Source organism: Coccinella septempunctata, chromosome 1, assembly GCF_907165205.1.
Source record: "Coccinella septempunctata chromosome 1, icCocSept1.1, whole genome shotgun sequence".
Lineage (NCBI taxonomy): Eukaryota > Metazoa > Arthropoda > Insecta > Coleoptera > Coccinellidae > Coccinella > Coccinella septempunctata.
The window spans coordinates 64032803-64049536 of record NC_058189.1 but is presented as its reverse complement, the minus strand read 5'-3'; the positions used below and the strand labels follow the sequence as shown (position 1 = coordinate 64049536).

Genomic DNA, 16734 nt, shown 5'->3' with positions numbered 1-16734 from the left:
TAGGTGTAGGGGAGGCAGATCAAGTATGTGGCAATATGTACAAATTCGATCTTTATTCTCACGGCAGTCACCTTTGTCCATGAAGATGGATGAAGTCTTCATATGACTCTGACGAGGACGATGAGGTCAAGTAAGACCTTGCAGCAGCTGATAGAATGGTCTTTCTGCGTCGATACACCGAGTGGTGGTTGACCATTTGGAATTATATCGTATATTTGTTGGTTTTCACGTCAATAGATGTTGTGTATCTTTCATGATTTTTCCGAGAAAGGCATAGTCATTCGGGGTAACTGAGCGCAGTGGGTAAGTGTGCGCAGTTCGTATATCTCGACTATGCAATGTATGAAAGAGGGGTTCATTTGGATGAAGCAAGGGCGCAGAATCCCCAAATAAGTTTTTCATAGGAGTGCGCCGTGCGACGTTTCTTCAACTTTTGATTTGCAATCAATCAAATTCACTAGTTTTCTTGTTCATTTTTAGCATCTCTGCACATTCTGCCAGGTCCAAGTTCCGAGTCCCTCAGTGTTAAACAATATTTTATTCGATCATGGGCATATTAATCTAAATATATAATAAAAAATTTTAGGTTCTCTTAGCTGCTCAACTCTATAAGAACGTCAATTCAAATTTTGGCTTACTGGGGAAAGTGTGCGCGGGTAAGTGTGCGCATAGATTCATTATATGGGCATTAGTTCAGTGAGAAATAAATTATGACATTGTTGATTTTCTTGGTTAAGACTCGATCAATATTGTCCTATTTGTTCAGAAAAATATGAAGAGCCACCAACAGGGGAATGTATCAAGTGTTGTGTTCACCAAGAATTTTTTCACGAACAATAATGCACTGCTTGTAAAAAGGCGCTTCTGTATTGACAATAAACAGCATTTCTCTAATATTGTAACATTTTAATGACATTATTTTGTAATTTGTTTTGATTGTGTGGTTCACTAAGGACTGCGTTCACTTACCCCGAGAGGGTGCGCACACTTACCCGCAATACGGGGCATGTGAACACACTCCGACTTTCTCTATTAAATTCTTTTTTACGGAAAGAAAACGTTTTTGTTTGTTTGCTTTTTGATGTTTTCTTATAGATTAGAAAATTCTCTATCTTATGAATATGTTTTAATTTTCCTAGCTTCAACATTTGGAACAGGGTATGGCTTGAAAGGCAAAAGTGCGCACAGTTGCCCCGAATGACTCTACACGTATTTCTCTTCGTAACTTCCAGCCTCCAGTACATGTAAATTGATCCACCGATGAAACTACTCTTACGCTTTTACCGCAGATGAAAATTCCGCCGTCAGATTGAAAGATAGTAGACGTATCAACCTGAATCGGTGAACCGGGAACCATGATCGAAGATTCTCCCCAGAATAATTCCGGGAAAAATTTCTCGTTTTCTTTTCGTTCTCCATTCAGAAATGGCGTTTTATACCGCCGCTGTTAATCAAGCGATATTGTTCGGATTCTTGCAAGGCGGTCATTGTTCAGGAAGGAAAATGAGAACCGGGTTCGGAGAGAGAAATGAAAAGGTGTATTTATTCGATGGGTTATCGACGTTCTGGTTTTGTTTATAGGGGTAGGAGGCAGCGACTCCATTCTTGCGCGCTGGCTGGAGATGGACTTTTCCAGTCTTTGGGCGCGTGGTTCACAGATTACGATTCTTATTATCCAGAGATAGGAGGTTTCCAGTTTTCTCATATCTATGGGATGATTTCCATTCTGCTGGAATTCAGCTCCCGGATAACTGAAGGAATCGGGATGCTGCTCAGTTTGGGGCGGTTTTGTTGAATTTATCTATTCATTGCCCTAAAAACGGTTAGTTTGCTCAGCGCCAATTCAATTTTTCTTTAATTTCTTTGTGTCATTTCCCTTTTTTAACTGAATATCAATGAAAGGTACATACTTAAAAAAAAAGATTTCGTTTTCAATATATACAAATGATTTCATAAAATTTATTTAAATCAATAACATATCATGTGTATAAAAAAATATAATTCCAATTTCTCTCTGAATTATCAATAGTTTCTCTGAAAAAATTCATACACTCATATCAGCTTACGTAAAAATCTACACATAGACAGTCACCAAAAATTTTCTAAGCACATTCTCTCTCTCACTTCTTCGAATATACGCCACTGAGACTTTTCACGAAAACGTGGGGGTAATCGCTGGAGAAATGGGGTCCAGGGGTGGACAAAATTATTCCTGAATCCTCCAAATAGGAGGGGGCTGCCGTGGTAGAACTGAAGGACGGAGCACCCTGATTGACAATTTGTACTTTATTATGCGGAATTATCTGAAACCGATGGGGTGATTGGAGCTGGTGGTGGTGGTTCCTTTGGAGGGCTTCTTCGTAATCCAGAGATTGGTATAGTTGGTCCTGATGGGATGCTGTGGGTTGAAAACTTTGGTACGTTGGCTGGGTCACTGAAAATGATGTGCGTTGTTAATCCACGATGGTCAATTAGAAAAAGTGCATGAAATTATGAATCTATTTTCTTATCTTCCAATGATCCTGTTGTTCATTAGCTTTCTCATTTTTAAAATCTTGTTTTATTTTTCTGTATTGTACCTGATATGATTTTATTAGATTTCATATAGCTAATTTCTGCCAGAGAGTGAAATCAAGAGTAATCCAAATGAAACACTCTGCTATTTTTGATATTTTGAAAGATATTTATGATCAACATATTTACGAGTCTTTGACTCGTACAAATATTTCATCAGTAGATTTTTGAGGTCAAAAGAAACACTTTTTTTCTATTTGGCCCTGATAAAAAGATATAGCCATTTTAAGTTTTCATTATTAGCTGTGCCACCCCTGGAAAAACAAAATTACCTTCAGAATAACTAGCTAAATCTATGACACAACACCTCTGTGGAATTTTTGGTATTTTCATTGTACGTAATGGTCATAATGAGAAAACTGGAAGACGTGGGTGATATCTTGTGTTCGAAAAATATTCATCAAATAAATGAAAAACTATATTACGAATTGTATTTCATTCGATAAAACAGTTTGTGAGATAAAACTGAAAGTAACATTTTTTATGGTTTTTCAACAGCCTGTATCTTTTGAACCAAGCCGATTCGAAAAAAATAGAAAAAAAAAGTATTTCTTTTGACCCCAAAAATCTACTGTTAAAATATTCGTGCGAGCCAAAGACTCTGTATCGCCCTGATTTTTTTTTCCATAACTGTATATGAACGTAGTAGTATTTCGTATTCTTGTGAAGAAATGAGAAAGAATTACTCCTTTGTGCCTTATTCCCTTCTATAATTTACGGAGAACAGTGGAAAAAAAATATCTAAAAGATTTCGAGTTATCAAATGAACCTCAACAAGTATTACACACACACACATTACATAGTTTTGAGTCAATCCTGTATTTTGAATACTTAGCTTCACTGCATTCTACAGAAATGTTTTTCAACAATTCATATTTATAATTATAATTTTCTGTGAAATCTTTAAAAGAGATCAATGAAGCATCTTTGTAACTAGATGATTCTTAATATCTATTTTCGTGTCTACGTCGATGAAGATTTACAAAATCGGAAAAACTATTCCTATTTGTTTGTTAGTTAGTTAGTACTTGCTTCGAAAATGTTTCTGCTAATATGGATGAAGGAATGTTTTCTTTGAAAACTAGCAACATCCTAACGCTTAAAGAAATAAATTCAGTTGTTGCTGTTCCTATATGTATACAGGGTGAGATTCGTACAAATATTTCCACAGTAGATTCTTGAGGCAAAATAACTTTTATCCTTTACCATTTTTCCGAATCGGCTCGGTTTCAAGGATACAGGCTGTTTAAAAACTATGAAGAATCTTATTTTTAGTCCTATCTCACTATCGGTTTTATCGACTGAAATGAATTTCGGAATATGGTTTTTCGTTCATTTGATTAACCTTTTTCGAACACAAGATATCACTCACGTCTTCCAGTTTTCCCATTATGACCGTTACTTACCATGAAAATACCCAAAATTCAAAGAAACTCTTGAAACTACGTTGGAGTTTTGTAAAATAAAAGTATTCTTCATATTTCCTCGTATAATTCGCAGTTTTCGAGTAATTTGATGTTCAAAAATCAAAAAGTATGAAAAATTGAGTACTTTAGCTAAATACAACTCTGTTTAAAAAATGCATAAATGTGTAGTGTCATAGATTTAGCTAGTTATTCTGAAGGTAATTTTGTTTCTCTCAGAAGTGGCACAGCTCATTATGAAAACTTAAAATGGCTATATGTTTTTATCAGGGTCGAAACGGAAAAAATGGTATAGAAAAAAGTGTTTCTTTTGACCTCAAGAATCTACCGTTGTGACCTTGTATAAACACGGCGTAAATGAGTTGCGAAAGAATTCGAGGGGCAATTTCTTGCTAAACATAGTGTGGGTCGTTCTCATACATAATTATTTTTCTGAGCCTGCTTAGATGCAAGCACTTGAGAATAATATTCAATTCATTCCTAAGAAACCAGAAAATTGATAGAAATTGAATTCAGCATATACCTACATTCTAGGAGAACGAGAAGGCAATCATAAAAATTATGATATTCCTGTATAATGAAAAGCCCACACTATTTTTCTACGAAGAATATCGGTTGAATTTGGCTGATGATTTAAATAATTGGATCATCGATTATTCAGATATTGTATCAAAGAAGAAAATGGCTTAAGATTTGGCTTGCTTATGAACTCATGTAGAGTAGAAACGATATTTTCGAAATCCAAAAAACTCACCTCCAAAAATATCCTGTGCAGATGGCGTTGGCGTCGGCGACGACACGTAAACCACCTTCCCGTTTCTGTGACCATAATCGTAATCCTCTATGCGATTCTCGTGAATAGGAACGGCAGATGTCGCCCTCTCCCCCTCGCCTCTATGATCGAACGTATACCTCCCATCTGCGAGATCGTTAAACTCTGTGTTCCTGTAGGATTCGAACCTGCTCCCCTTATCTGGACCATTATTCCCGTGTTGCGGTTGCGTCGCGACGTCCTGATATTTAACGTCTGCTTTGTAGCCGTTTTTATCGGCGGTGTATGACACAATTTGCACCCTGCCGTCTGGCAATTTCACTCTGTATTCTCCTCTCGTTGCCCTCTCGTTCTGGGACTGCGTGTGAGAGAAGTCATCTCCCGTCAAATGGTCCACCACTTTGTAGGAGAACGCGTAGTTCTTTTGTTCCTGTGAGAAATGACGCGATATGAAATGTTAGCATGGGGGAGGTTTGGGGTTGTTGGGGAAGAATGGGGGATAGAGGGCGATGTGGAAGCGGGTGACAATTTAGACGTTTATACGACTAATATTCACTTCCGGATCTGTGTCGGGGGGACAAGGATATAGGAGATTTTGGCAATGAAGAAAATCAACGTCTCAATGATTACTTTATGTTGGGATGCTGGAGGCTTACTCATTCTAAATTAAAACTTGTTGGGTCAATATTTTGCGGGACTTTCTCAAGCTCAACTACTAGATGGTAATCGCAAAAATTTTTGTTCTTCCAACTTAGAAATACACAGCACAAAAAATAGATAATTTTCGTACATCGTACATTCAATCATATACAGGGTGGAGCTTTGACTCGTACAAGTATTTTAACAGTAGATTCTTGAGGTCAAGAGAACCACTTTTTACCTATACCATTTTTTCCGATTCGGCCCTGATAAGAAAATAGACCGTTTAAGTTATCATAATAAGCTGTGCCACTCCTGGAAAAACAAAATTAACTTTAGAACAACTAGCTAATTCTATGGCACTACATATCTGTGGATTTTTTAAACAGAGTTGTTTCCCAATTTTTCAGATTTCACAGATGCTATTTAATTTTTGAACATAATTTGACGTTCAAAAATTATGCGAGGAAATATGAAGAATACTTTCATTAGAGTCATTCGGGGCAAATGTGCGCACTTTTGCCTTTCAAGCCATACCCTGTTTCAAATGTTGAAGCTAGGAAAATTAACACGTATTCATAAGATAGAGAATTTTCTAATGTATAAAAAAACATCAAAACGCAAATAAACAAAAAAGTTTCCTTTCCGCAAAAAAGAATTTAATAGAGAAAGTCGGAGTGCGTTCATATGCCCCTTATTGCGGGTAAGTGTGCGCACCCTCACGGGGTAAGTGAACAGAGTGCTTAGTGAACCACACAATCAAAACAAATTACAAAATAATGTCATCAAAATGTTACAATATTAGAGAAATGCTGTTTATTGTCAACACAGAAGCGCCTTTTTACGAGTAGTGCATTATTGTTCGTGCCACAATTCTTGGTGAACATAACACTTGATACATTCCACTGTTGGTAGCTCTTCATATTTTTCTGAATAAATAGGACAATATTGATCGAGTCTTAACCAAGAAAATCAACAATGTCATAATTTATTCCTCACTGAACTAATGCCCATATAATGAATCTATGCGCACACTTACACGCGCACACTTTCCCCAGTAAGCCAAAATTTGAATTGACGTTCTTATAGAGTTGACCAGCTAAGAGAAGCTAAAATTTTTTATTATATATTCAGATTAATATGCCCATGATCGAATGAAATATTGTTTAACACTGAGGGACTCGGAACTTGGACCTGGCAGAATGTGCAGAGATGCTAAACATTAACAAGAAAACTAGTGAATTTGATTGATTACAAATAAAAAGTTAACGAAACGTGGCAAGGCGCACTCCTATGAAAAACTAATATGGCGATTCTGCGCCCTTGCTTCACCCAAATGAACCCCTCTTTCATACATTGCATAGTCGAGATATAAGCACTGCGCACACTTACCCATTGCGCTCAGTTACCCCGAATGACTCTATATACTTTATTTCGAATAATGCGACATTTTCGCATAATTTGATGATCAAAAATAAAAAATATCTGTGAAATTCGAAAAATTGGGTACTTTTACCGAACGTAACTGTTCTTGAAAGAACCACTAGTTATTCTGAAGGTAATTTTGTTTTTCCAGAGGTGGCACAGCTTATAATGAAAACTTAAAATGGCTATATCTCTTCATCATGAGCGAATTGGAAAAAATGGCATAGAAAAAAGTATTTCTTTTGACCTCAAGAATCTGCCGTTAAAATATTTGTATGAGTCAAAGACTCACCCTGTATAGAGGAAAAACTGTTTTGTATTAAGTTAGGTGTCTGTACATACTTTTCACCAACCAGAAATGGACAGGGAAGCAATTTTACAGTCATCTCACGATACCTTACCGCTGTCATAACTGCGTTAATGAGGATAATAGGATTTGTAAGCCCATTAAAACAAATTCTTACCCACACGCGCACTGAGCTAGCAGTGCAAAAAGTTATTTGAGTCATAAAATATTCATTATAAAGTTGATCCCGGTCTCGACACAGTAACATTCTCCCATCAGACTCAAACAGACTAAATCTGGACTCTTTCGTGAACAGGCAGGATCTCCATCTCAACATTGAGCCTAACACTCAATGTCCAATGCCTGGCGGATCTTCTTGTCGTCAAATTGAGGCTGTGCAGCCCATTCCAGAAGCTATCCCACCGGTAACTTGCTGGATGCAGCTATTAATTCTGAAGGCTATGAAGAAGAGATTTCGTCTAACCGTATTAGCCGATCATGCGCGACGGTTGTAGCTCCTGGTCTTGGTAACACAAATATTGCCAAACGCTTGATTCATCAGTCTCATTGGCCAAATTGTTCTTTAGAGTTGACGTCTAGTAAGCCACGCAATTTTGCCTACTTTATACTCCATCATTCGTGGTTTTCGAGTCTGAGAATTTGGAAGTTATTTCGCCATGAATTTATACTCCATTCACTTTTATTTTAGCATTCGGTTGGCCATGGAAATTTGGCACCATTCACTCTGTGTAGTAGGAAAATGTGGGGTTATGAAGCTTATCAGAACATTTTTGGGTTTTAAATCAACGCTATGTTGCCCATTCTACGTAAAAGTTTCTGTTATTACGTATTTTATCACAATGTCGAATCTCTTCGAAAAATATGTGACGATCATAACTGAAGTTTATACAAACTGATTGAAGGCATACCAAATCCAGTTATTTGCATGGAGAATACAAGAGATCAGTATAATATCATAATATGCACTAGGTTGAGGAGATTTAATGTTCGTTATCTTCTTTGGCTAAAGTTTGAATACGTTACATCAGTTGTAGATTTCAAAAATATTAACCCGAAGATGAAATGCATATGATGCAGTGGTTGGGAATGGGTATCTCCCGAAGGAATTAACAGATAATCAAAAAAATGTTAAATTCTTCAACAAAAATCATCTTGTATCAATATAAGTAAAAGGAATTAAAGGAAGTTTCAAGTCAAGATGAACTTCACCTTTGAACAAGAATTTCACGAGCGTATTTGTGGCTGACATTTATAATGTATACAACAAGTCAAATGAAAAATAGAAAAATCAATTTTTGGGAACTTATTCTACGATGACATTCATTGAAAATCCTGTAGTAAACTTTTCGCATTAATTCACTCAAACATAAAATTCTCAAATGCTACCACTTTTTTGGGTCTCCTAATAGAAGAAAATTCTTTGTCATCCTCTTCATTCACAATCTTTCTGATTGTGGAAATATTCAGCTGAAATATAAGTCGTTTAGATTCAGATGAAACATATTATAAATTCTCTCTAATTGAATATGTTCGCTACCGTCTGAAGTATTGTGGATTTTAGAATATCAGGGTATAACCATTTGAATGAGCGGACCTGAATTCTAAATAGCTCTTCCTGAAACCCTGTCTCTTTTTTCAATCACTTTCGGCATTTTCGTAATAAAAACTGATATTAGTTGTGGCAACGGCGGCGGCGTTATGACATTAACAACATTTCATGAGTGCCAACCTTATTCCGTTCTAGAGAAAATTATTTCATGGCCAACCGACTGCTAAAATAAATGTGAATGGAGTATAGTATCTATCGAATCAGTATAGTCGTTACTATGTAAATATTATAGGTGTAAGCGAAAGGAGGATTGTCAGAAGTAGGATATGTTTGAATTCCAAATTGATATTTCAAGATTATAGGTCAATGTAAACTCCTGATAGTGAAGTATGTGCAACGTCAGTTGCTAGCTCATATTTCAACCCATTCTTCCATTATTTTTTCCGACCACTCCCTTTGCCGCCACATTTCGGTATTCAAACAAAGCAGACGCGTTCGCCGTTTTTCACGGAGTCCTGATCAAAGTGAGAACGCGAAAAACGAATTGAATAACATAAAAACGAATCTACAAGAGCGGAATAACGAAAAATATTCAAATTCTCGGCCGTAATCACAATTAAAAACATTGTTGAAGCGTCCATCTCTGCCGGTATTTTTCGGAATAGTCCGACGAATATGCCCCGTTTCCACATTCGTATCAGATGAAAATAATTGTTATGAATATTCAAGTGAATCCGAAAATCCGGCCGACAAGTTATAATGAACAGAATTTCGGTCAGCTTGTTTTGAACGCCGGAAAATTGAGAGAACAAAAACAGCACACGCGAAATGACGTTTGCGTCAATACGTTGGCTGCAAAAATCGACCGAGTTCTCATTGTTGTTGAATTTGTTGGGCTGCTACCGCCATTTAGGGGAAATTGGAACACGCATGTCATACAGAATAGAGACAGGACTAGCAGATGAGGTCTGGACATGGTGGTCCAGTGAACTCCAGTATCCAGGAGGCTAGGTCCTCAGTCCGAGGATAATTTTCTCGCCGAAACATTCTTGGCGCAGGCTTGGAATGGTGAGGAATTCTGTAGCCCAGTAAGTAGGAGTTTCCTAGTCTTCTAGATCAGAATCTACAGTTGTCAGTTTCTGATAAGCCCATTTTCATCATATGCTTCCTAAGGCGACAATCCAAATACAATGCGCAAAAAAATTAACGCACATTATGCGAAATTTATTCTACAACTGAAGGTGTTCTCAATGATAATTATTTTTATCAGAATTATGCATGCACATGTTATCTACTTTCAACGGTTTTCTTCAATACAGATGTTTTTTCCCAGCAGGAATAAAAAAAGATGATATTATCAGATTTTGAATGTATTGGCTCCATTCTAAAATCAGTTGTTCTCGATCAATTCTAGTGATCAGTAGTTTTTCTTTCGTTTGATTTTCTACACTCGATCGCTATGCAACGCGAAACAAGCAATTTGACCCAAGAGGAATGTGCCCAAGCGGTAGTTTTGCGAGAAGAAGGGTGGACATACACAAGAATTGCAGAAAGGTTTGGAGTTTCCCATACAAGTGTGTCCAGAATGTTGCAGCTATTCAGAGAGACAGGTATGAATGTCCGAAGACCAGGACAGGGTAGACCACGGGTAACAACTGCCATTCAAGAACGTTACTTGAGAGTTTCTTCGTTGAGACAAAGGTTTGCAACCGCTCGCCTCCTTCAAATTCAGCTTGAGCAAACTCATGAGATGCAAATTAGCACTCAGACAATAAGACATCGCCTCAGAGAATATGATTTAAGGCCTCGTGTCGCGGCAAGAGGCCCAGCTCTTACCCCAGTCCATCGAAGGGCGCGTTTGGATTTTACGAGAGAGCATATCCATTGGGAAGAGGCCGATTGGGAAAGAGTTCTCTTCACAGATGAGTCTAGATTCTGCCTCTACCATTGTGATCGACGTTCCCTTGTATACAGACGCCCACATGAAAGATATGCTCAGTGCAATTTCCTGAATACTACTGGTTTCGGGGGAGGATCGATTATGGTATGGGGTGGAATATCTTTGACTGCTCGCACAGACCTAGTGGTCGTTGATAATGGAGCTATGAATGCTGATAAGTATATAAGGACATTCTTGAAGAGCATGTAGTGCCATTTGCCCCATACATTGGTGAAAATTTCAATCTTATGGACCCAATCGTGCGCGCATCGTTCAGGAGTACCTTGAAGAGGTTGAAGTCTCTCGAATGGAATGGCCAGCAAGAAGTCCAGATCTTAATTCATTGAGCAGGTTTGGGACAACCTCAATAGAAGGCTGAGAAGTTCAGAAAATCATCCAGCTACTCTTAATGACTTAGGAATCCAACTCGGAGAAATCTGGGAAGGATTAGATCAGAACATTTTAAGATCACTCATTTTGAGTATGAACCGTCGTTGCCGAGCTGTAATTAACGCAAGGGGTGGAAATACCAAGTATTAAATCACTTATCAGCATTTCAGTATTTTGAAAATTGTTCATTTCTCTTCTTTCGCATAAGATTCGGTGAAATCCTGAATTTTTCTTCCATTTAATGTGTCTTGTTTCGTCCAAAACCTTCCACAGAGAAAATAAGAAATAAGTTATAAAGTCAATGTAGAGTTAACTTTCATCAAAATTGAGATTTTCAGAATGTGCGTTAATTTTTTTGCGCAGTGTACTTAAAAACTTTAAAGAATGTCTCATTCCTAAAAGATTCCTCCAGAGTCTATCTCCTTTGGTTCCTTCCTTCCAGAAACTCTTTCTTTATAGGTGCATGTCCCTATACCAGTTCTGGGCCAGCGTAAGTGGCGTTTGTGCTCCCTTTCTGGCGAGTGTGTTGACCCTTTACTTTGATTTCGAAGTGACCAGTAACACAGAAAAAGGACCATACAAAGCTATCAAAATTGATAGTATTTTCAGTATTTCACTAACTAAAATTCTCAGCATGGAAATAATTCATATTCGCTTTGAAACATGTCATCTACTCACCGTAGAAGAGCTGTCATCATGGCCCAACCTCGAACGCCCTAGAACTTTTTTTGCAGTACCTTCCAAAGCTTTCGCAACTTGTGGATTGATCTGGTTTTCCTGAAAAAAGAAAATTGACTTCAACATTCACTTCAAGGTGTTGTACGAGGATATTTCGAAAAATTTTTAGTCTACAATAGAACCAAACAAAATTTCAATGTAAAAAAATATTATTACTCAACATATCCTCCTCTTAACTGGATACATTTATTACAGCGAACCTGCAACGTCTCTAGACCTTTCAAAAAAAAATGTTTCTTCTTGTCTGCAAATCAGACCTCTACAGCTTTTATATCCTCCTCGTTGGAAGAATATTTACGACCTTTGATGGTTTTTTCAGTTGAGGAAAGAGATGTTAATCGGATGGAGCCAAATCTGGTGAAGGGGGGTTCCAGTAATTCAAACCCTAAATCACGAATTTTTTGCATGGCAACATGAGATTTATGTGCAGGGGCGTTGTCCTGCAAAAACAAAACACCTTTGGATAGCTTTCCGCGTCTTTTCTCATCTTAAATTTCTTCCCGTAGAGTGGTCAGTAATGTCGAATAGTAATCTCCAGTTATTATTCAACCCTTATCCAAAAAATCAATCATGATTACTCCATGGCAATCCCAAAAAACGGAAGCAAGAACTTTTCCAGCAGATTTTAGAACACAAAACTTCTTAGGTCGTGGAGAACCAGAGTGTCGCCATTCCATCGATTGTTGCTTTGTTTCTAGATCGTAGAAATGTACCAAAGTCTCATCCATAGTAACAATTCGGTTCAAGAAGTCTATATCGTTTTCCAATCGAGCGCATATCGAACGCGATGCTTCTACCCCTGCACGCTTTTGGTCAACATTCAAACATTTGGGGATCCATTTTGCAGCAATTTTTCTCATGTCCAAATTGACGTGAACTATATGATGAACGCGTTCGTATGAAATATTCAATGCTCCAGATATCCGTTTAAGCCCAATTCGACGATCTGATTAAATCATGTCATGAACTGCATCGATATTTTCATGGACTGGCACAGAAACTGGCCTTCCCGATCGGTCATCATCTTCAATGGAAAATTTACCTCTTTTGAAGCTTGTAGTCCAATTTTTTACGGTCGCATACGAAGGATATTGATCACCAAGTGTATTAAGCATATCCTCGTAAATCTGCTTACTTCTTAAACCTTTTAAATACAGGTTACTTGATGATGGCTCGATACTCCAATTTCTCGATTTTCACAATTTCGGTGGACATCTTCTTTCTTTTAATTTATTGCGTAACTCTGGTTTACTTTTTTGACCTAAAACTTTACACTGACACTTCTACTAAGTTATTGTTCGTTGCTATGGTAATGCAATATTATTTTTATACATGGAACTGGTCTAGGCTAACTAGATATCAACACATCCTCGTATTTCAACATTTATACTAGTTCTGAGTAGAGGTTCGTTCATAAGCTGCACTCAATCTGTGTGCAGAAAACTGAGGTGGAAGTTAAGATGATATGTAATCCGAATACTACATCTCCGGGTTGCCCAAGAAAGCATTTTTCCAGACATATTTTCCACATGTGAGTAATCGTCACATACGTTGGACTTTTGTTGCCAAATATGCATCCCTTCGAAATGATCCAGTATAATATCTTTCAAATTTATGGAAATACCCATAATTCACATCACAGTTTCGTATCCGACTGAGTGACCTTCCAGATAAAGCTGCATATAGAAGATCGACCGCAACAGCGTCCTCCGAACAAACTCGGTTAACTTTGCAGGCATTGTGATAGGGGAAAAGGCGAGCACCACGTTGCTTGGGGGTCATAAACTATTCATGAAACGGTCATCCGAATATGTGAAATGTGTCGCATCAAATCTTCTCCTCCGGTGGCTTCTAGGTCGCATCTCAGCGTTGTGCAAGTTAGAATTGGGTCTGATCCGAATCGGAGGTGCCACAAAGGGAAATAGGCATGTGCTGTATAACAGCAAGTTCTAAGCTTGTTATCGTGATGCCCTTTAGGAAGTGCGAGTCAATCACTTGTGAATTCATCCTTATTCTTCTTTAATGAAACATTTTTTTCGTGAGAGAAACAAATATATCCTTATATTATTATAATTGGCAGGGGAACACAGAAAAGCTCACGCAGTTTGATAAGGACATCAGGAGAGCATATAAAGACTTCCAGAGGATGAAGAAATCGCAAGGTGAGACTTCCTACACATATCTAGGGCCCTTGACAACACATGTATCAATCAAAAAGTCACTCAAAAGGCCAGGGATGAACAGAACCATTATCAAATGGATATATAAGATGTTGAAGACAAGAATAGCCGAGACATAGTTGGGCAATCAAACCACCTCTGTTGAAGCCACTCGCGGAACACCTCAAAGAGGAGTAATACCTCTTTTTTATGGAACCTTGTAGTGGATGGCTTACTTTACAGGCTTACCCAGTTTGACTTCGAATGTGAAGGCTATGCTAACAGCATAGTTAGAGGAAAATTTGCTCTTTCATGCGACAGGGTGTCAAAATTATCAAGCAAGAATGCTGGTCAGGGGAGTTGAACATAAACCCAACCACGACCACATTAATCCCATTCACATCCAGCTTTGAGGTCCTTCTCTCTTAATGGAGACATCATAGATCATAGAGTGGGAGTCTGAAGTCAAATCAGGTATACCCCTGATATGCCAAGGCAAATAAGAACGTAGGCAAAGCGCCCTTGATATAAAAATTAGCCTGTGTTTATTGTATCACTGGAGGTATGAGAATGAGATCGTCCAATGCCATCAATACAGATCTCACCACTCTTCATTTTGTGATAGATTAGTCCATGGAGCAATTGTAAGACTATATTCAGGGAGGGCACTGGGATTGAGAAAGAAATATCTAGATCTCAGCAAGAATATGCAACATCTATTCACTGGATTTCTTACAGAGCATTGTCACCTCAGGAAGCACCTTATGAGAATTCATTCATTGCTGTATCCCGTTACCAGGAATAAATCTATAAAAAAAAGGACTTATAATTTCTTAGGGCTAATTGCGACTGTGAGCTCTTCTGTGACTGAAGAGACCCAATCGTGACCTACAGATCCTTCCACACTCCGGGCATGGACAGTCACCAACCAACCAGATCTGGCCGCCGCTGTATTCTTCTCGAGTCTCCATTATAACTGTGCACCATAGACCTCCACTGTGACCTATCTAACGCTAGTTATTCCCCGTTATGATTGGCATTAACTGATTTTAGAGATTGATGTATCCTTAAACCGCTTATACTGGCCTCCTAGTTTCCGGGCTCCCTCTGTCAATTCGCCATAGAGAGCTATTTTGGGGAGTCTTATGTGTTGCATCCTCAGAATGTGGCCGCTCCATCTGAGTCGGGCCCTCGTTACTTGAGTCTCAATTGTTATACAACTCGCGCGCTGCAAGACTTCTGCATTTGAAACTTTGTGGAACCATCTGATGTGCATTATTCGTCTTAGATGACGTTGTTGCGTTTGTTCAAGCTGTTTTATATGTCGCCTGTAGGGCGTCCAGCTTTCGTTTCCGTAAAGAAGCGTTGGGAGGACGACTGCTTTGCAAACAGCTGTCTTGGTCTTCAGATTGAGGTCGTGATTTTGAAACACTCTGAGCTTCCAGAATGCCTGTGATGCCGAATTGTGTATTTCCGTGTCCAGGTTAGCTCTAGTATTTATGAAGTTTCCCAAATATTTGAACTGCTCGACCTGTTCTAGAGTTTCATTCTTCAGGCTGATATGTGTTTGAGGGCTTTCTGGTGGACTTACCAGGATAGGTGTCCAGCGTTATCTGTAGATCCTCTGGGCTGCTAGCGATAAGTGCGCAGTCATATTGAAGTTCCGCGATAAACTTTGAACTGGTTTTTGCTCTGAGGTGCTTCAGGTTAAATAGGCCTCCATCAAATCTGAATCTGAATCTTATACTAATGCTCTAGCTCTAGCGGAAAGGAAGAACAAATCTTATTTCTCAAATTTTTACAGCTATATTCTCTATATCTGAATTCATAATTCTTTATTCTTATAAGTAATGATTTCTTCCTCTGTCCTAGAATCTGACATCGGATTGAAGATATTCAAATTCGCACTCATCTTCCCTATTCAGCATACTCGAGGATTCTTCTGTTGAATTTTCTTCCACCTACTTTCAGGTACATCCCCGTTCCACAAAAGGCAATATACGCATTCACTTAACACATCACTCTGAATCAGAGATCTTGTGCAATAATTCACTCGCGAAACATCCCTTTTCAGATAATATATTCCCATTTGGCGCGTTCGTTCTTTCTCTTGCGCATTAAATTTTCATTATAACTGTCGCGAAGTAACACGGAGTTATGTATATTTTATTTGTACACGAATCTCGCATTCTGGTACGATTTTAGGAGGGCTGAAAAATCGTAGTTGACGTGCATCAGCAACGAGACGTTTTTGAATGTTAGGGTGTGGCGGAGAAGAATTCTCGTTCGTAACGTTCATTATTAATCTTATTTTTCGGTTTAGAAACAGAAGACTCTGAACGTATCAGAAATCATGATGAAATTGGTTTGGATCTCGAGTGACAATCAAATATCGATGCTTCATCAAAGAAATGAACCTCTATGTTAAGGCAGTTCGCATTTTCAACCGTCTAGGTTCGAGAAAACATTTTCATCGTTCCTCGCGAATCATCGCCAAAAACAGTATTCACTGCATCTCCTCTCGTGTGAAAACTCATTAAATTTAATGGCGTTTCCAGCGAATTACATTTCGGCAATCTGTGTTCCTGAATTTTCTCGTGCCAGTACATTTTTTCCTTTTAAGGACTATCACGGAACAGCATAATCGCCCAGTCGATCGTCAAAGTGGCTGGAATTTGTTGAATTTTCAATATTTCAGTTTTATGAATTGTAACTATTATCTTCTCTTCTCATTAGTCTCCTGATAATACGAAGGAAAGGTGTCGAAGAAAATCCTACTCGTTTTATTGGAAGAAGTCAATTTCATTGCAATGTCCCT

The 16734-nt window shown here is 38.2% G+C and overlaps 1 protein-coding gene across 1 annotated transcript in view; it reads right to left on the bottom strand.

Moving 5' to 3' along the window:
• Positions 1-1967: 1967 nt before the first annotated feature.
• The window catches only part of LOC123316453, a 28316-nt gene continuing 13549 nt past the window's right edge, over positions 1968-16734 (bottom strand). Inside the window, exons 3-5 of the mRNA XM_044902521.1 lie at positions 11698-11796; positions 4753-5200; positions 1968-2434 (exon numbers count right to left, since the gene is read on the bottom strand). Coding sequence (XP_044758456.1) covers positions 2121-2434; positions 4753-5200; positions 11698-11796 — 861 coding nt within the window. The 3' untranslated portion in view covers positions 1968-2120. The remainder of the gene's footprint in view (positions 2435-4752; positions 5201-11697; positions 11797-16734) is intronic.